This window comes from Simochromis diagramma, unplaced genomic scaffold (genome assembly GCF_900408965.1).
Source record: "Simochromis diagramma unplaced genomic scaffold, fSimDia1.1 OVJJ01000284.1, whole genome shotgun sequence".
Lineage (NCBI taxonomy): Eukaryota > Metazoa > Chordata > Actinopteri > Cichliformes > Cichlidae > Simochromis > Simochromis diagramma.
In genome coordinates, this window is record NW_024386871.1 from 1397692 (window position 1) to 1418068 (window position 20377).

The 20377-nt window shown below is 40.7% G+C and overlaps 1 protein-coding gene across 4 annotated transcripts in view; it reads left to right on the forward strand.

Moving 5' to 3' along the window:
• Positions 1-20377, forward strand: part of LOC120733390 (discs large homolog 1-like protein) — a 114636-nt gene that overhangs the window by 15460 nt on the left and 78799 nt on the right. The window contains exons 1-3 of one of the 4 annotated variants that reach the window (XM_040031531.1): positions 6636-6853; positions 15423-15767; positions 20250-20372. The exons of 2 other annotated variants lie outside the window; for them this stretch is intronic. In XM_040031531.1, the coding sequence (XP_039887465.1) occupies positions 6791-6853; positions 15423-15767; positions 20250-20372 (531 nt within the window). In that variant the 5' untranslated portion in view covers positions 6636-6790. Of the gene's footprint in view, positions 1-6635; positions 6854-15422; positions 15768-20249; positions 20373-20377 lie in introns of those variants that run through there. One more of the 4 variants, XM_040031533.1, reaches the window with a different exon arrangement.

The window sequence follows — 20377 nt, forward strand, 5'->3', positions numbered from 1 at the left end:
CAAAGGCTTATAGTTACATTTTATGTGAGGCTGAAGGAAGAGAGTCCAAGCTGGAAAGAGCAGGTTAGGGTGATTAAGGATAGAGGTGGAAATGAACTAATGAGTGAAGGAAGTGTGCTTGGAAAGTGGAGGGAGTACTTTGAGGAGCTCATGAATGTAGAAAATGAGAGCGAGAGGAAGGATGGAGAACAGCTAGTGAATCAGGAAGTCCAATGGATTAGTTAGGAGGAAATGAGGGCAGCTATGATGGAGGATGAAGAGTGTAAAGGCGATTGCCCCGGATGACCTATCTGTGGTGCTATGGAGATATCAAGGAGAGAGGGCGGTGGACCTTTTAACCAGACTGAGTCTTCCACAGCCAGGAGAGTGAGAGGATTCCTGACGAATGGGAAAGACGTGGCTGGGCAGAACTTGAATATAACATCATTTTAAATAAATAACAGGGGCATAAATGATAAACTAAAATCTTAATTGTGACGAGGAAAAATTTTCAGGTGTTACAGGAGAACACAAACAAACTGGAAAACCAAATTCTTTGGTCAGTTCCAAAGAAATAAAATGACTAAATAGCTAAAACATTTCCACAATCCCAAATTCTTCAACAGTGTCCTCATCTTTTGAGCCTTGTGCTGTGTCCTCAATTGGACCAAGCATGCTGAATATGGAAGCAGACAAGAGAAAAGATCACAGAGAAGATTCACGTAAAGGATGCAGTAAAGGAGAACATGCAGAGTGATGACAGAAGAGGATGGTAGAGATAGGGTGAAATTCAGATGATCAACTGTGGCGATGCCTGAGAAGAAGAAGGAAGAACATTTGTCATGTCAGAAATTTCACTTGTTTTTTCCCCACATTTACATGAATAGATGACAGATTTGTTAAAAACTAAATATAAATATATAAAGAACAATAACCAAGTACTGCAGTGCCTGTGTTTTGCCACATTGTGGCACTGTCTGTCTAACAAATTCAGTGACATGATGGGTTTCACATTGTTTCTCTGCAGTGACTTAAAACATCCACGTTTGCTATTTAAATACACAGTCAGCTGACATGTCCCTTGGCATTATTTATTATAAAATATTCAGCAGATAACAGCAGATGTCCTATAATACATTTCTGCCTCATGTTTATTTTGCTACTGCTACAAGGTTTCAGCAGGAGTCTGATGCCCTCACCCAGCTTTTAGAGGAAACAATGAGCTCTATTTTAAAGGGAATTCACTCATGTGTAAACTGAATATACAGCTGGTAAAAGGTGATCATGTGACCATATTTAAAATCTTGATGTATGGTGCCTTTTTAAATTGGTTGGCTTGTAGAATGGAGAATCCACAGCGATTGGCTGGAAGGGGGTGTATGAGGTTATTACACACACACATCCGCACAGCGTAGTTATTTCTGTGCTGGCTGACCTACTAATGTTAACATGTAGTGCATGCCTGCTAGGCTCATGAGGTAGCATCCTCTCTCTCTCTTGCTTTTTCCCATTTGTCATTTATTCCTTTTTCTTCACTCCCTTCATCCTCTTTCTTTCTTTCTTTCTTTCTTTCTTTCTTTCTTTCTTTCTTTCTTTCTTTCTTTCTTTCTTTCTTTCTTTCTTTCTTTCTTTCTTTGTTTCTTTGTTTCTTTCTTTTTTGTGTTCTGCTGTTATTTTATTTCTGTGTTTCAGGAAATTTGGTCTGTGATCTGATGTGAGCTTTACTCTCCCAGTACATTCTGTGAGCCATATGATCTAGAACCCCTTAGGTCATCCCAGATGTATGCATGTTTGTGTGTGTGGTTGCACACAGATCAGCAGGAGCTCCATCTGCTCTTTGCCAAACACAGAGGGATTCACTGTATCGCTGGTCTCCGTGCGAGTTTATCACAAAAACCAAGGCTATTTGAAGACAGGCACTTCAGCCTGTGTTGACTTCTGGAGAAATCCAGTCTCAGGTTTCTGGACTGAAAGAGAGACGTGAAAGACGTTAGTGTAGGAATCCAGAATAATTTAGTAGTAGTATATGGCCAATCTCTCACTCATCGAGTGATGTCACACAGTCCTGACTCACTCTAAATCTAGTTAATGAGAAATTTACATTTTCTGCTCTGCACACTACTGAAAAAATATCACCGTAACACAGTAAATATTGGAAAGGAAAAGAAGGGCATTTGGGGTCTATTCAGGATATACAGCTATAAAAACAGCAGTCTGGTTCACTACAAAAAAAATGCAAATTTTCCCAGACTAGGATAAATTAGGAGGTTTTGAAATGTGTCAATAATCACATGGTTTATAGAATGACATCCAGGAAATGTAGCTTTTAAAAATCTCACAGTGGATCCAAAACACAGTGTTTCTCCCATGAAACGCTTAAAATAACCTCTTGTGTCATTGCATTATTTACAGGACTTGTCTACCTGCATTAACTTCTAAACTTTTTTAGCTCACCCAGGTGCTTCCTTTATCTGTGTACAGCTGGAATAGCATCTAAAAATATTTTGCCATTACTAACACTCAGTTTTAAATACAGCCATAATCGGGCCATAATCTTAAACTGTGGCTTGATTAGTTTGCCAGTAAGCCTATAAAATGACTGTAGATGGTATCAGTTTATTTTTCCTTTTGCTTCTCCTCTATTCCATATTATAAAATTAGCCCCTGTGACCTCAGAGTCACCGTTTGTTCACTTCAGCCCCTCTGTTTGTGCACAGTTTCGCCTTCTCTGTTTTCTCTCTCATGCTGTGTTGTTTGTTTGCAAGTGGAGGTGAGAAGGCAAAGGCAACCACAGAGAGACTACTGTGTGTGTTTAGGTCTGCATGTCTGCATGTGTGATGGTCCAGATGGCTCAGCCATCAGCATCAAGAGCTTGATTAAGGAGTACGCTTTGACTTGTTTGACTTTCTCTGCCCTTTACCCCCCATTTGCCTGCTCCGTTCTCAGACTCGGCCTTTTCAACACGTAAAACAGCTACACGCTGTTGTGGAGCTAAATTAATTAGTCGTTAATTTATCTGTTAGTGGATCAATTAGTTGATTAATAGAAGAAAATGTGCTGAACTGTGACCCAAGTCTTGAAGGAATTTCTTTAAATCTGTTGACTGTCTTTCTGTTAAAAATAAGTTTATCCTTGGACTCAAGGATAAACTTATTTGAATTTCATGGTCACGTATAACAGCCACAAAACATTTTGGCTGTAACTCAAGAACACCGGCACTCAGTTCAAAAGCTTTTCTTTGAAGCTTTGTTGCAAAAAATGATGAAGTGATGACTTCTTTATTATCCAAAAGGTGAGGTCAGAGGTCAGTTTTGCTTTAAATTCACCATTATTCAATACGGGAGCAGAAGTGAATAATATGTTTTTGTGCTTGCTGTCTTTGTCTTTGATGCCCACCTGTTAAATTCCTGCAAATTCTTTATTACATACTATATGAGTCGGCACAGACATGGTTGTAAATTGATTCAAGTAAGTTGGTCAAGTTGAGCGCTGCAAAGCGTTAATTCTGCTTATCTCTTATATGACTGAATTGAATATATTTGCTATTGGTCTGGAATAAAAAACCCTAAACAACTGAAGGTTTTCCCCTTGACTTTATTGGGAAAGTAACAGGTTAAACTGTGGCCACTACAGCGCTAAATTTACATACGTAGGGTGGGGGATTGGCAAAAACTGTGCACAGCATAAGTTGAAGCAGAACACAAAGCTCTTCCAAAATCCTGGCAACTCAGCAGATTTCAGTTCGAGGCCACCTCACTGTTTTTATTTAGCTGATAACAGATGGCATAGCATCCAATTGAAAAATCGCATCGAGGACACGGTTCAAGTTGGTTTCGCTTGTTTACGGTTTCTGCAGGCCATTTTGTAACTTATCTTGACCCAAGCTTCTCCTTCCATGCTGTATCTAACTCGAGACAGACATCAGTCTCATACCAGTTGTCAGTCATAAGTGCTCTGTGCTCAGCCATGGTCTTGTTGCTGCTCTCCTCAACTCCAGCTTTCCATGCATGTCCACGGAAATGCAGGGAGTTCCCTGAATGGAGCCAAATACAAACACCAAATACATAGCACTTTAGGTAGAAATAACTACTTTTAACTATAGCGGTTCTGACTTCAATATTTTTTAACATTTATTTAATAAATAGTATTATTAAATGAATATTTAGTTTTAATGGAGTTCTTTACCCTAATATGTATAGTAAACACATAGTAATAGGTAGTGGTTTACATATTTCCCTAAAGGGCACACATATCCCTTTGGGGTTGTGCACGGTGTAAAAATATGCCACATCACTCATGCAGAGCGACCTGCTGTGGTGCCTCTTTGTAAATAAGGGAGCAGCTGATAGTAGCTTTGTTTTTGTCACAGAATCAATCAGAACTTTAATAGGTTCTTTAGACGTATTTGTTCATTCGTTCGAGTTAAGACTTCTATTCGTAAGATAGTTTTGCAAGGATCTCAGTTTCCACTACATACTAACAGTGTGTTTGCAAGGAACCTGCTCATGTTTACACCAACAATAACAGTAGCCCTCTCTGTCACTGTGGAGATGTACCAGCAATACCATCAAACAGGTTTTTTACAAAAGCCCACAGGATTGTCCAGATGTAAAAATTGCTCAGCTGTTGCAATGCAGAATGACGTCATCAAAAAACGGACTGCAACAGCAGCTCATAAATGATGAATGTGCACTTGCAATTGTTGCAGTTAGTAGAAGATTAAATAATTGATGCTATGAGCTAAAAAATATCTATATTTCACTGTATTAAAACCTGCTATGACATGCACAGATATGTTTTTCACCTTTCATCCTAGAGCAGCACACACATATGAACAGCACTTCTACTACGTGCTGTTCATTGTCTGATTGAATCAACAGAGTGAACTGAAGCATTTTAACTAGTTTGAAAGTTGCACTTTTTGGTGGTCAGCTGACCAAAACAGTAGAATTCGCTTGAAGTCATGTGATCACTTTAATTCAACAATAACTAAAGTAACATAACCTTGTAACTCTTCAGGACCCTGCACAATACTGTAACATAATAAAAATGAATGATGTTGTATATTGGGACAAGCTTTTTAACCAGTGGTTTAAACCCCACCTTTACCCGCCCAGTGGGTTTTTGCCTCAAGTTTGTTGTTTCCACCTTTAGCAGGAACATTTTTAGGAGCTAAATTGTCATTGGAGGCTGTGACTCTGCTCTCGCTCTCAGACATGTCTGGACTTTCATCAGATTGCACCTTTTTTTTTAATCATATAAAACTGTGTAGCATTATTAGTGTGGGCAGTGTGATACAGCCAAAGCCCTACCTGCGATCTGGGTAGCTTGCAGGTAGGAAACCACAAAACAAGATGATGTTAAGACCAACTTATTTTCAGAATAAAACACTTAGATATGAGAACTTTAATATGATTTTTGTGATTCTTATGATTCATCTGTGTGTCAGACCCAAATTTTCACCTTGCCTGCTTCTGCGCTCTGCTTTGTGAGCAAGAGGCAGGTTCATTTTTTATATTCAAATTTTTTCAGCTGTTTTTAGTGTTTTGGGAAATCTGATGACTTTTTTACACCGTGTTTCCTCTGATCCGTGATCACACTGTCACCTGTGGTTTCAAATGGCTCAGTGCCAACAGCACAACAGCGCTGTGTTCAAATGTCAAATGAACGAGTTATTCCAGTGGTATTTCTTTGCGTGTATGTATCATGGATTGTGACTCTGGATGATGTAATAACATTGTCTCTGCCTCACTTATTTACTCTTTATGTTTCCCTTATTGTGCAGTATTCTATCAGCTCAGTTTTCACTAGCCGTTATAATACTATATCATTTCCTTACTCTTCCTCACTCTGTGCGTATAGGAGTGTATGGATGTACAAATCAGAGCATTACTGCAGCAGGTAGAAAGTGAGAGAGGTGCAAAGAGTAAAAGAAATGCAGGGAGAGAGAAGACACATTTTTAATTCTCCGTTTACCTTTGCAAGCAGGTCTCTGCTCTTTCTTTTTTTTTCTGTCTTTCTTTCTTTTCCTTTTCGCTCATTGATCTCGCTGTTGAAAGGCGGGCCAAGAGAGGCAGTGGAGCAAACCGAGGGAAAGTGAACAAGGCAAGCAGAGGGAGAGAGAGGGACATCGAAAGAAAGCAAGCAGGAGAGAGAAAGCGAGAGAGTGAGAGAGAAGGGTAGTGTTAGAACGAGAGAGGCAAACACTCACACTGCTCACACTGATAGAGAGAGAGGAGATAGAGGATTGGGACTGCTGCTGCAGAGGAGGACAAGAGAGACCACATCCATACTTACACACTCACAGATGCACTCACACATTCATTCATGCACACACACAGACAGACTGACCCACACATGCTGACAATAACAACATACTGAAAACACACTCACAGACACACATACACACACACACACACACACACACACACGTGCTAACATTTTCTGACACACTCACATACATACATACATTTGCTGACACACGGGCAGACAGTGACCATGGTGCTCCCTGCATCCTGACCAGCTATGAGGATTACACTGATGAAGATGATGGGAGCGATGAAGAGCGTGAGGGAGAGGACGCTGGCCTGCCACAGCTGAGGACCGTAGTCAGGCGGTGGGGGGTGGGCAGGGGGTGGGAGGGCAGCAGAGTGGGGGATTGTGGGACAGGATGGAGCGCGGTAGATAGAACACATGCGTGTGCATGTGTGCATGTGTCTGTGTGAGTGTGTGGAGGTGTGTGAGTGTGAAATGTGTGTATGAAGGCTAGGATGCCCCCCAAGTCTGGGACCAGCTAGCTAACGTTAGCCACATGTTGTGCCACTGCAAAGTAGCATGCACCAACAACACCATATCTCTGATGTTTGGATGCAAGGTAGGTAGAGAGCTATGCATGTTTGTGTTTGTGAGTACGGCAGAGTTAGAGGGACACACAGGTGAAGTTATGGACTGTGGGAGAGAGACACTGACTTAGGCAAAATGTGCTGAGAGAGAAGGGCAGAGGTAATGAGTAAGTTTATTAATGGGCTTGTAGGCAAGGTAAACTAAGGTAAGAGTTAGAAGCCGGAAAGAGAGCAAGACAGAAAGCGAGAGAGCTCTGGCTGTGTGTCTGTGTGAGAGAGCGAGAGAGAGAGGCAGGTTTGTTTTCTGCTGTCTGATTTGATATTACAAGGTCTACAGGCAGCTTATTACCAACATCTTCCTCTTAATTCCTGATACTGCAAATGTGAGCGCTAATACGTGCCTTTTCAGTTCATTTAGAGATCACGCATAGTACGCAGGGCCTCATTTTAGACTATCGTATCTAAATGCAGACGTAATTTTGATATCTTTGGTATGATGGTCTGTTACTTTAATTATCATTGAGAATGAGAACTTAATAGTTGGTTTGACCTAAAACTTATGATTGTTTTCACTATCTGACTGCTGTTTTGTGATTGATTTTTAATTATTTGCCCAAGTAGCATGCTGACCTCATAATATATCAATTTACGGTTACTTCTGAAAATATTCAAAGCTGAAACTGACTTGTCAAGAGCAATCATTAAAAAAGTCTTTGTCCTGTTTGCTGGTGAGGCCTCTCAGCTTACACATTATATTTCTGTTAAAGATTCCCAGTTAAGAAAACATCCAGTAAGTAAAGTGTTACTTCAGGCAGGTCACAAAGTCAAGCTAAGCCGCAAACCCAACAGATCAGCTGATCTCAGTGCCAGCCCACATCAGTCGATGGCCTAAGTGATACACTCCTACACATCAGGATATTACACTTCTGCAATTTCTTGCTGCTTTTGCCAAGTTGATTCTTTAGTTTTCTTACTTATAAAGCTTACCAAATATATAGTTTGCAACCCTATCAGTTGACTTTTCAACATATACCAGGAACATGAATGTTGACATCATATTTCAAAGTGTTATACCTAGAGATTTTCTTAACGCATCTTAAGCATATAATAACCCTCTTGCACTGCGAGGGAACATCCTGTATTTTCCATGGTGCATGCTGGGACAGCCTCACACACCTGCAAGGCTGAAAATACTTAGACAATGTTATGTGTCCCTTCTTTTGTTTGTAAGTAGAGCTGTATTCTAGCTATTGCTACAATGTTTTAGTTCATTCCTTTTTGAATGTGAAAGGCTTCAGAGTTCATTTCTAATCCATTATTAAATGAATACATTTGTCACCATTATACTTTGTTGTTAGTTACATAACACTAACCTGTGCTAAACGAATAAGCTTGGGCTAAAATTGGCAATCATAGTCTTACCAAGTACTCTGAAACAGTTGAGTGGAAAATCAACATATGAAATATTAAAGCTCCACCCAAGTGCTTCAGGAGCAGTGCTTTGATGTGGAGGAAGTGTTAGTACACTGTGCTGCATCTTTGAATAGTCATTAAACACGCAGCAAACCCAAAAATGGCTTCATAAATGGGTCTGTACACTTGCCTAAATAGTGAGAAGTAGACCTGATCTTGAGAAAGGGGTTTGAGACACAAGGGAAGAAAATTATCAGTCATGATAGTTTTAGTTTAGTTTTATTTGAATGTGAAAAACTTTGAGGCGGTTTATTTTACAAAGAGATGTACGCTACTGCGATTCAAGAAGATGCAGTAGGAGCATTGGTCTTTGAAAGTATTTGTGTGTGTGCATGCTTGGCTTGCTTTTGTACAGTTCAGCAGTTAGGCCATAATAAAGTGTATGGACTTCACTTCTGTCCTATTAGATCACCTCAGTATGACAGCCTGCTAGATAGAGGGAGGCCAGGAGACAACTGTTAGACTGGAGCTTTAGAGAAGGAGCCCGAGTCAACACGAGTGTGGGTGCAATAAGAGCTGTAGTTTTGTCCTCTGGGAGTAAATCTGGACAGGGTGAAAACTGAGTGTATCCTGAGGAGAAGAAGAAAGTTGCACGGTTAGTATGATGTTTCTGAGATTTTAGAAAAACTGTGTTGTTGTAGTAAAGCTTCCATCTTTCAGGTGCAGTCTTCCAAATACGTATACGTGCACAGTATTTGCATATGTCATAATGCATAATTACACTCCTGCAATATTTGGTGATTTGATAAAATTTAAAATAAGATTTTTATTATTATATTCCAAAACATATATTTCTTTCAAAATATTGAAACATAAAGCGATTTCCCTAATATTTGTCATGTGTAGTTATTCATTTGCTTGTTTACTGACCTTCGTCTGATCAGCTGCTTGTTCTGTTTGACATTCCAAACATGTCTTACCAACACCAGAGGGTGGTCAACACAAAAAAACATGTTTGCAGGGTGTTTCTCAGAACTCCTCTTTGCGTTTTAATTTTAATTTATTAATACAGATTCAAATAAATCGGCAAATAGCTAATATTAGCCGATGGTCTATAATAATATAACAAACAGTAGCATCGCAAATAGCAGCTTTTTTGGCCACTAGTTACAGGTTACATGTACAGATTTTGTTGGGCTCTAAGTTTGAACACAACAACAGATAATTGAATATTACATGAGCTTCAGATGGGCTTTTGAATGTACCATTCACTTTCCTAACTTACTAAAAGCCTCGAACAGCGATGAAAGATAAGTAATTCCCGCACCAAACAGCCACAGTGTACACAATAGAGCAGAAATCAGTCTTAGAAGTTATATTAGCTTGACGTGGCATCATAAAAACTAGCCAGTCAGCCAAACATTAAGGAACTGCTACAACAGAAAGCATAGTGGTCAACTGATGATCATGCCACTGTAATATATTCTTTTGCCACTGAATAATTACAGAGCAATTGGTGCACAACTATGGAGTCCACCCTTTCCTGACCTGGACTCTCTGTCAACTTACTTGGTCAGGTTTTGGTAAGATGAAAGCAGGACAGTGTCTAATGTTTTGTATACTCACTCCTAGCGTGAGAAAGTCTAACTTTTTTTTTGCTCTGACCAAAAGTTGGCTGAAAAAAGCAGGGGAACAGCTGATCTGCTTGGGCTAGCCTTTAGCTTAGTCAGCAGCTTGGCCCACTTACAGCGCTTCTGCTTCCATCTGCACCACTTCCTACCTTTGAATCAAAAAGCATCTCAAAATACCTTATAGTTGCATGTGAGCAGTGACTGGCTATTGCTGGCCATCTCAAGCTACCATCTAAAGCTAGCTAAAAGCAGGGGAGAGTATATTTTAAATACATGAACTGTTGCCGCTTTTACCTTGCAAGCAATGTGTCCATTTTGGATGTTGTTTAAGTGCCTGAGAAGATAAATCAAAGTCACCTTAACTAGGTCAGACATTTGAACACATTCAAAATAGATGAATGTATTCCTCTCTTTCTTTTAAGGCCTGTGTTTTTGCTGGAGACAATTCAGTCACTGTGAAGTCATGCGAGGGAAATCTTCTGTAAACATATTTTAATTCTTAGATCACATATTTTAGCTTTGACAGACATTATTGACTAAACAGCAGCTAATGTTACTTTACCTCCTCAGCTGCATGCTTATTTTCATCACATGTGTTTTTATTCAGTTCTCCTCTTAATGCCATCGAGGCTTTCAATAGTATAATTTTTGCTTCATATTCATGTTGTTCATAATAATTACATTTTTATCAGAGGCTATTGAAAATATATCAATAGTGTGCGGATAGAAAATCATTTGTAAGCTGTCATAATTGTTGTATAAGCTGAGAAAAAGCAATTTCTTTGACAAATGTATCCATTGATTTATTGATCGAGTAACATTTTATTTAACCATTTGTTCTCTTGCTGCCTTTGTTGATAAATCAGTGTGGTCATCACCTTTTCTCTGGAAATAATTGCTTTATGCTTGATTCCAGTGAACTATTAGAGAGAGAGCGAGATGTGGGAGAAAAGAGAGAAGGATGAAGGCACATGTGTGTGTGTGTGAGAAGTTCCTTACGGCAGAGGATCCCCTGCTCTTTCATATCTCACCAAGCGTGACTAATGCCTGGCTTTACGCTGCGCACATACACGCGCACACACTCACACTCAAACACACACAAACTAACACATAAACATGTACTAGGATGCTGAATCTGCTCCCTATCTAGTCACGTTTTTCTGGCTATGCAAGACTGGCTGACACACTAACACATGACAGTCTCAGTGCGCACGCCTGTCTTTCTGCTTCTGTGTGTGTATGTGTGTGTGGTCAGCGGGCTTTCTGCAGGCACAGTCCTAGTCCTGATTAGGAATGCTCAGCTGCTAATAGCCAAGCAGCCAGAAACCCACACACTGATGTGAAAAGAGACCTATTTGGTGTCTCTGTTCATTCATGCATCCATTCATTCAGAGGTGTTCTTGTGCCATGCGAAAAATAAAAACACAGAATATAGGATTATGACTGAGTATGTGTGTGCGCGAGTGCAGAGGGCAGTAGAGGCAGTGTTGTGACAACAGTGTGAGCCAGAGCCTCTTCATGGTCTTAGCGCCTGGCTGTTCAGACGCTGCTTTCAGGAGCATTCTGAGGCATTTCTGACTAATTAGCAGGAAGATCTTAGCAAGCGCTGGAGAGGAAATGAAATATGCTGAAAGTCTTGAGATCGAGTCGGATCACAACGGTGTTTAGTCCTTGTCCTGGTGTAAATGAAGTTAAAGTATGTAAGGGGGGGTGTACAAGACAGGGCGCACACATACACACAGCCTTGTCCATTTGAATTCTCAGAAATTAGCTGATACTGTTCTGTGCTCTCCTGTGAAAAGCAGCCACCCACTCACATCCTCTGAACACAATATCCAGAATAGATTTGGCATCTTGTTGCTGACCAAGATGGCAGTCAGCTGCAGGGTCAAATGTAGTGAGAGTGCTTTAGTGCGCTGATGCTCTGGTGAGCCCTTGTCAGCTAATAGTTGTTATAATCGGTGTGTTAATGTATTGGTTACATTTCTTGAATGAACTAATGTTTAGTCTGTTGAATTAGGAGTATATCAGATTTGATACTGAATAATTCATAGTAACAGTTTTTAACAGTGTGCTCAGATCTGCACAAACTGTCTAAAATACTCTCTTGGGAAAGAAGTTTAATTAGCACTGTGGGCTGTGTAGTTACTGTAGAGTCACAGTGGGAGCTCTACAATAAATCACACAGTCACACTTGTTCCTGTAGTTTACTAAGACATTGTATTGACATAGAGCATTATCCAAATGCCCAACCTAAAGCCATTTCTAACCTATCTCCCTCAAACTGTATGGTTATTATTCTGGGTGCCATATATTCATCACCAAAACTTTGACAAGAAGTTTAAGTCTAAGGAAACTCTTAGTTCTTTCTCTTTGCTGTCTTAGCTGCTAAGCTTAGGAGCCTAGCTTATTGTATTCTTATATATTAGTAGATAAAATGTCCCACTCACCTTTTTTTTGTCTTTCAGTACGTCAAGACCTCAATGCAAGACATGGTGAGACAGAGTTAAAAGCAAATGCAAACAGGGCTCAGAAAACAACATAACAAAGATCTGGAAAACATATGGGACACAGACAAGCAGGTACACAGTAAAGAGGGACAAATGAAAAGGCACAGCTATTTATACAATGACCACTGAGAGCTAACACAGAGAGTGGAAACAGCTGGGTAACAAGAAAACAAGAAACCAGTGATGACAATCAAGACAGTGAGACAAGACAAAATAAAGACAACTCTCTGTCTCTGTGTAGGTTCTTTGTCATCTATGTCGTTGAAGTCTTGAGAGCTTGAAAACGAAGGCAACAAGGCAACTGGATCTCTTTGGGTTTATTACGGTTTATTCCAAGGACAAAACACATAAACACAAGCAAACAGAAATTTTCTGTCTTCTCAGACCGACTTAATCATAAATAATACAAACCCAGAAAAACATAACTCAACTTAATTATGATATTTCGGGCGAATGTTCAGTCCCAAAATTCAAGAACAGAGATAAAGATTTAGCTCTATTTCACATTTGTGGTACCTAGCTCCTAAATTCTGACAGAGCCTTAACAGGAACTCTCACAATCTTCCTTATTTTCTGTGAGATGTATAGCTTTAGTTCTGGTTCAGTAAAAGGACTTGATGCTACGATCCCTGATAATGCGTTGCTTCAAATGGAGACAGTCTTGAGGGTTGGCTGTTGTGAGGAAAGACAGCCCAGAAACTTCACCAACGGGACACATCGTTGTGTGCCTCAACTTCACAGGGTATTTCAGTCCTTCATCCCAAGCTAATCTGCCATTTTTAACTTTCCTTGGTTATGTTTAGGGATTAGAGATCTGATCTAGATTATCTTATTAAAAACTGAGACACATCGTCAGTAGTAGACCTTGAATTCATCGGGTGTTTCAACCATTATCACTAGACACCCTCATCCAAGGAAGCCCTGCCAGGGTTGACCAGGCCCTGGAGTGTGTCACTGATTTATGTTAAATTGTTATTTCTCTTCTACTTTCTTCTGTTTAGTTTTCTACAATTTATTTTCTTCTATCAATTCACTGCGACTGAGAAATAATACTTACCTCTTTAATATTTATGAAGCCTCACTTCTTCACAGGGATAGAAAAGGTGATAGAAGGAAGTAAGAAAAAAGTGACAAGATAGGAGAGAGCAGAGAGGAGAGCCGGAAGGGGGGCGCCCGATCTGGCAACCCACACCTTCCCGCCGGATCGGGCTGTACGCTCTCTACCTCACCACTATCACAGCAGTGATATACATATTAAACTTGGACAAAAATTGAAATAATATGGTCAGCATATGTCAGCTGCCAAAAGCATAGGTTTCAGCAAAAAGTGTAAAAGATGTATGTAACTTCCTGGTTTGAAAAATAAAGCCAACACAGAAGTGCAGTACATCAGAAATATTTGAGGGCCAGAATAAATATGTGGAGTTAAAAATTAACACTTTTTAAAGTATTTTGTATGAGTCTTGAAAGACTGCAGCGTTAATGGTTGGTGGAAGTGAACAGAAATGTGCTGGCGGCTAAGACCAAAAGCATGTCAGTCAGAAGTAGAGAGAAAATAAGAGTCAAACAAGCGTCTTTCCTGCCCCTGTGGAGGCAAGAATGAGCACATTTAATATATCAGAGAATTCTCTGATATATTAAATGTGCCCATTCTTGCCTTTAGACACACCATTTGTAAACTTCTCAACTGGTGTATGTCTTGCTATAGGAGCAGTACACTGAGTCTGCATGCAGTTAGCTGCCAAGTAGTCTACCCTGGGAGAGCAACAAACCTCTTAAAGGAGCTTTTCACACTGTATGCAATCCATTCTGACTTCAATTTAACACCAGGGTTTGGCTCAAGCTGCGAGTCCAAAGCCCATAATATATTATGTGGAACTAGATTCTATTTAGATTATTTGTTTTTGACTTGACTTGCTATATTAGCTGAAATTACTCTGTTATCATGATATGATCGGAGGATTCAAGTTCCATTTGTCTTGAAGCTTTAAAACCCATTTGTGCCTCTTTATCAGTATCTTCTTTTTGCGGTTGGTTTAGATTTTAACAGCAAAATTAATGAGGGATAAAGGATTTTACCCAGATCCACCTAATCAGTGTACAGGAGCGTGTCCCTTTTCTTGCTGCTCAGCTGGCTCAGTTTTTACACAGTATACACAAACTGTCATAGATTCAAAAACTAGCAAAGGACCCGGCATCCCTCCCCCACATGCTTCACCAACTCCCTCTGCTTTACTCTGTCCAGTTAGGCAGAAACATCATCAAATACTTAAAAAAAAAAAAAAGATTAAAAGGAAGCCAGTGAGAGTGTGTGGGAATGTGGAATCAGAGCAAGGAGAGAAACTCATAAGACTTTGTGCAGTGAGAGTCATAGATGTGGAAGGCATAGAGGCGTGATGAAGGTATAGAGCGATGACAAGGATAGAAAGAAACAGTTTTTCCCTGAGGCAGTCAGTCTACTACTCACTGTCCTTATTCAGTTTTGCATCTTATTTTGCCAGCAAACTTCTGTTCTTTCCTCTATATGTGTGTGTGTGTGTGTGTGTGTGTGTGTGTGTGTGTGTGTGTGTGTGTGTGTGTGTGTGTGTGTGTGTGTGTGTGCGTGCTCACGTTCACATGTGTATGATATGGAAAGCTCAGGAAACAATTACTCCCATGCTGAGTGTACACCTGGACTGGGCCATGTGCTTACACACACAAACTGTACTACAAAAACATCTCATTACACATGCATGTGTGCACGCACACTCGTGCTCTGCTATGCTTTTTTATTCTGGTTGCGGATTTGCACTAATGCTTTCTTCTTTTCCAGCTTTACTGAAGCTTTTCTGCTTCTGAACTTGTCTTCAAACTTAATCTCTTTCTTCCTCTTTTTCCTTTTTTCTCCTCCTTTTATCCCATCTTACTATATTCCATCTTTCCAACCATTTCTGCCCTGTTGCTCCTGTGTCTCTGGGGGTCTTTTCCTTGCCCTTACTTGCTTTTCCTTCAAATTTCCCTCTGGTTTCCTCTCTCCTCGCATTTTTTCCCCTCCATTCTGACTGTAGAAGTATCGGTGTCAAGAAGAGGAAGGGGCATCACCAGGTGCCCCAAAACTCCACCATCACCCCTGCCAGCATCACCAAATGGGAGTAGCCAGAGAGCTGAGGGAAGGAAGTACCCTGGGGAGGGATGGAGGGACCCTGGGTAGGGAGGGAGGAACCTGGAGGAGAGATGGAGGGAGTGCTGGAACCATGGAGAGAGAAAGGGAACGGTCACTGGGAAGGGACGGCTCTCTCGGTCGCCACAATGACCTCCGGGGAGCGGAGCTGGTTCAGGTGGCGGAGCGTCAGCTATCTCAGATTCAACACGTTCATGGATATGTCACTCATACACACATCACGCCTGCTCAGGTAACTAACCCTGGCCGCCTGTCTCTGTGACTTTGACTCTACAACACAGACAAACATAGTGTCAGACCTGAAGCTAGCACTGTATATATTCATGCATGAGTCAGTTGCTAATGCCTCACATGACAGCTCAGGATTTTGTCGTGTTTGCAGTATCTATAATGCTTTTCTGTATTTATACGGGCAAAATGATACATGAGCATGAATGCTGCTTTTTTCATAGTTTTTATGCGCTCTTGACTCTGTACCAAAGGGTCACTTCAGACACATGTTGAACCTGATGTTCAAACCAGTTTAAGAGAGACAGCCAATCAGGAGAAAGTTGACTTAAAGGTCATTAAAGAAGGGAGCTGAAAGAGCTTTTTTCAGACAGCAGATGAACTGAGGGGTTGCACCAAGGTTCAGTGTTGTATAAATCAGGACTATTGTCCCTGTGAATCATGCAAAGCTACTCTAGTAAAGTAGGCGGAAGTGAGCACCATGGGTCTCCCTTAATAATTTGGTATAATTTGGTATAATTCCTATTATTAGGTATATACACAGCAGTGTTTTGTTGGATTGTTTTTTGTTTTTTTCCATTAAGCAACATGTTAAAATTGATTCCAGAGTTCCAGGGTGTGGTTCACATTCTGATCACTGTGTGTTGTTAGTTTTAGGCCAAGGGCTATGTGGTTGTGGCTCACGTTAGTAAAATAAACATATTCATCCCTCCAGCCCTGGTTGGTCTTTTCAGTATTTAACCAAGACCACAATATTTTCCAAATGCTTTGAGTTGCCGGAATATGAAAAAGATGTGTTATTCTTCAGCTGTTAAAAGCGGATTTTGTTTTAAAACAGCAGAAAACGTAGTAAACTGAAAGTCAAGATTGTGCACATAAGTGGTCCGCAGGTGCGCATGCACTGTCAAAATAAAAGACGCGCACCAGATAAGAAGTTGCAACGCGCGTTTGCGTACATAGGATTTTCTGGAGGAGGACAGACATTTGTTTAGAAGAAAAGATGTCGAAGAAGCTCCTTTAAGCAATTACTTTGGTGTTCCTCCACCTCCAAAGAAATGTCAGAAGGAGTCCGAACCACAAAAGAAGCACGTATTCTCAGAAAAGTGGTTGCAGGAGGTGAGCTGGCATTTGTTTGAAGCCAGCTGTCCCCCTCCAGAAAATCTTATGTACGCAAACACGTGTTGCAACTTCTTATCTGGTGCGCGTCTTTTGTTTTGACAGTGCATGCGCACCTGCGAACCACTTATGTGCACCCCTGTCTATAGGAATGTATTGTTGGAAAGCTTGAAGTTTTCAAACTAACCTAACCCAAATATTTACAGCAAAAAAACCTGTTTAATTAGCTGCCATCACATCCCTGATGTTCACTGATATTGTCTAAATTGATCTAATATTACAGTCCTATTGTTGATAGGGTGATAATCCGCAAAACATATTGAGATTTTATTCTGCAATGGGGTCTCATTACTCTACCTTCTATGTTTGGAGCTGATGACTTTCTGTGGTGCTGGTCAAGGTGATGCAGACAGCTAGAAAGGGGAACTTTTTCTATGACTTCAGAATTAGATGGGCCTCTTTCGAAAGTACTTAGAAGTCACGGATACTGGCCTAAATTTGCTTCCATGCACAGAGCCTTTCTTTGTACCAGGAGAATACTTTTGCAGAACTGTGCATGCAGGGGATTCAGTCGAATGCTTGTCCCATTTTTTAGTAATGAGGCCCATTACTATCTCTGTTCTGCACTCACTCTGCGTCTGTCTGCCTCCCCCCGCTTTGTCTTTCTTTCCTTTCTGACGCTCTATCGCTCTCACACACACTCCTAATCGCACCGCGTAGCCTGGTAATCTTTTTATTTTGGTTGATTGGACTGTATCTGTCCACATATTAGTGCTCGCGTCTCTGTACTCGCACAGCTCTGAGAGCACACTGTTGTGTATTCTCTAACACACACACACTCGTTGGTCACACTCTATGCATATCCATAATGTATATGCTTTTTCCTTCTGCTCTATATTGATGTTCTGTGTATTGTCAGCTTTACTGGTGTCTGGTAAATTATAATTATGGTCTTTTCATTAAATAGACAAAATTATATGCACACTGATAATGACAAATTACTTCCTATCACATTGTAGTAACGAATGTAGGGTTTTTTCACAAGGATAAGCAGATTTTAATATCACTTCTTCACTTTTCTTAATTCCTTTTTTTTAACTTGTCCCCATCACTGTCGTCTCCCGCACTAATGCATCCTTTTAAAATTCTGGCATGTGTGATTATCAGTTTATTTTAATATATCAAGTCTTTATTTTGTCAGTAGTGGTACTGTGTCTGTCTGTGAGTAAGTTGCGTCCGCTCTCAGTGCTGGCAGCCAAAGCTGAGGAGGATGTGTATTAGTGGGGTGTCACATCTAAGTCATTATATGCTGTAATCTGATTGTCTCTGCACTGACTCAGTTGTCAGTCAGCACAAGTTCAGTATTTGTCCGCTGGGAGATCTTTGGACCAAGCTGAAGCGCTTCATTTTGTCAGCATGATGAAGACACAGTTGTCATGGAGCTCCACCTTGTGGCTGCATGTTCCCTTCTTGTCGTTTTATATTTAAAACTTTTTTTCTGTTGTTGTTGAAATTACACCAATTCTTCTGTTGACAATAATGACAATCATCAATTACTGCATGCCCCTGCAGATTTAACCAAAGAATTTTGGGCTGCCGTTCTTGCTGGATGCCATCTGCACTTAAGCTCATTCCCCTGTGACCTTCTCTTATCACATTTATCTCCATTTACTTCATGGAGATGCATTCGAGGTCTTGATATCCTGGCCCTTACCACAGCATGGCATCATTATCTGCATTATCATCATTGCTTTCTGCAGAGCGGTCCGTTCCAGCAGCTCATCACCTGTCTGTCTGTATAAAATCTGTGATGGGGAACTATGTGTGTGTGTGTATTTGGATATTTGGTTTATTTTGAGAACTTCTGCTCTCCAAATGGTGTGTGTTCATGCGTGTGTGTGTGTGTGTGTGTGTGTGTGTGTGTGCGTGACCACAGGTGCTGGATCTGGCTTCCTTGTGTATGACAGATGGAGCTGCCATCCTGTTCTCCCCATGTTCACCCCCCCCCCCCCCCCCCCACCTTTTTTTCCCTTGTCTTCACACATACACACACACACACACACACACACACACACACACACACACAGACATACAGTACTTTTCTGTGTTTATTATCTCTAATTTATTAATATAATATCTTCCTGTAAATATTCCAAGCTCACAATTTATCATACCTCTTTTTCACCATAATATTAAATTAAATAAACTTAGCACAAAAAGTACGGAAATTTATACAAATAAATATGATATGATATGATTGGAAACTTTATTTCCCCTTAAATGAAGCCACATTTTTAAGGACAATGCATTTTTGGTTTGAGCAGTGTTGAGTGTGAGACTTGTCAGATCTTGTCTGTCAATGCCAAACAGTTTAATCTGTTCTGAGATTCTGGTGCCATGACTGGTCTACACCATCAAGCCTTTTTGCGCTGGTGTCGGTAACATGTGCACTAGAACCTGAACATGTGGAGCAATGTTATGTTCAGCGTTGTTACGTCCAGATTCTGACTACAGCAGTTGGATCATAGTGTCAAAGTGATGGTGTGGGGCAGAATCTTCCTCAATGAAAAAACAAGGCGTGTTCTCACTGGTAGCAATCGTAATGCAGAGATGTCAAGAAGAGGCTCTGCAACCAGTGGCAATCCCATATCTCCACAGTCTGGGACCGAACTATGTCCTCCAAGATGGCAATGCTTGCCTCCACAGTGTGGGATTTATCAGACTAACTGCAGAATTTGTGAATGGAGAGGATGGAGTGGCCTGTCTGCAGGTCAGACCTCAACCCCACTGAACACTTGTGGGATCAGTTTGGCTGTGCTGTTTGTGCCAGAGTGACCAGCACAGCCACACTGGTTGACTTGAATGCTGGTCAAGGAATGGGATGACATCCCACAGCGGGATATGACTGAGCTGATGACCAGCATGAGGAGCAGGTGCCAGGCTGTTGTGTGTGTGGCAAGTTTTTCATTGGCACAACCCACAAATGCATTTTCTTTACAAATGTGGCTCCATTTCAGGGGAAATAAACAGGCTTTCAACAGCATAGGATTTTGTAGCCAATAAACATTGTTACAACAAAGAAATAATCCACCAAACACAAATTTCTATACTTTTTTTGCCAAGTTTACATTAATGATCATTGACTATGAATGAGATTCAGCTATTTTAATTTCCATTGAACACAGATGTGACCATTCGTACTTTCTGTTTTCTCCCTTTGCTTTGCACAACCATCATTAAGAAGGAAATATATTCTAGATAAAAGTATATGTCGGTCTTACACCTGTGCAATGATCAGAGCGCAGTGCACCTAAACATATTAGTTTGTATGCGTGTCGAACTTTGTTGAGCTCATGTCTGTACATTGTAGGTAGAATCACCTGAGGTTTCCTTTGATGACGAGGCGTGGCCTCACCCAGAGGGAGAGAGGCTGAATGAAGTCCCAGCCCCACCTTTCTCCTCTCTCTATTCTCAAAGCCACGCCTACTACCAGGTAAT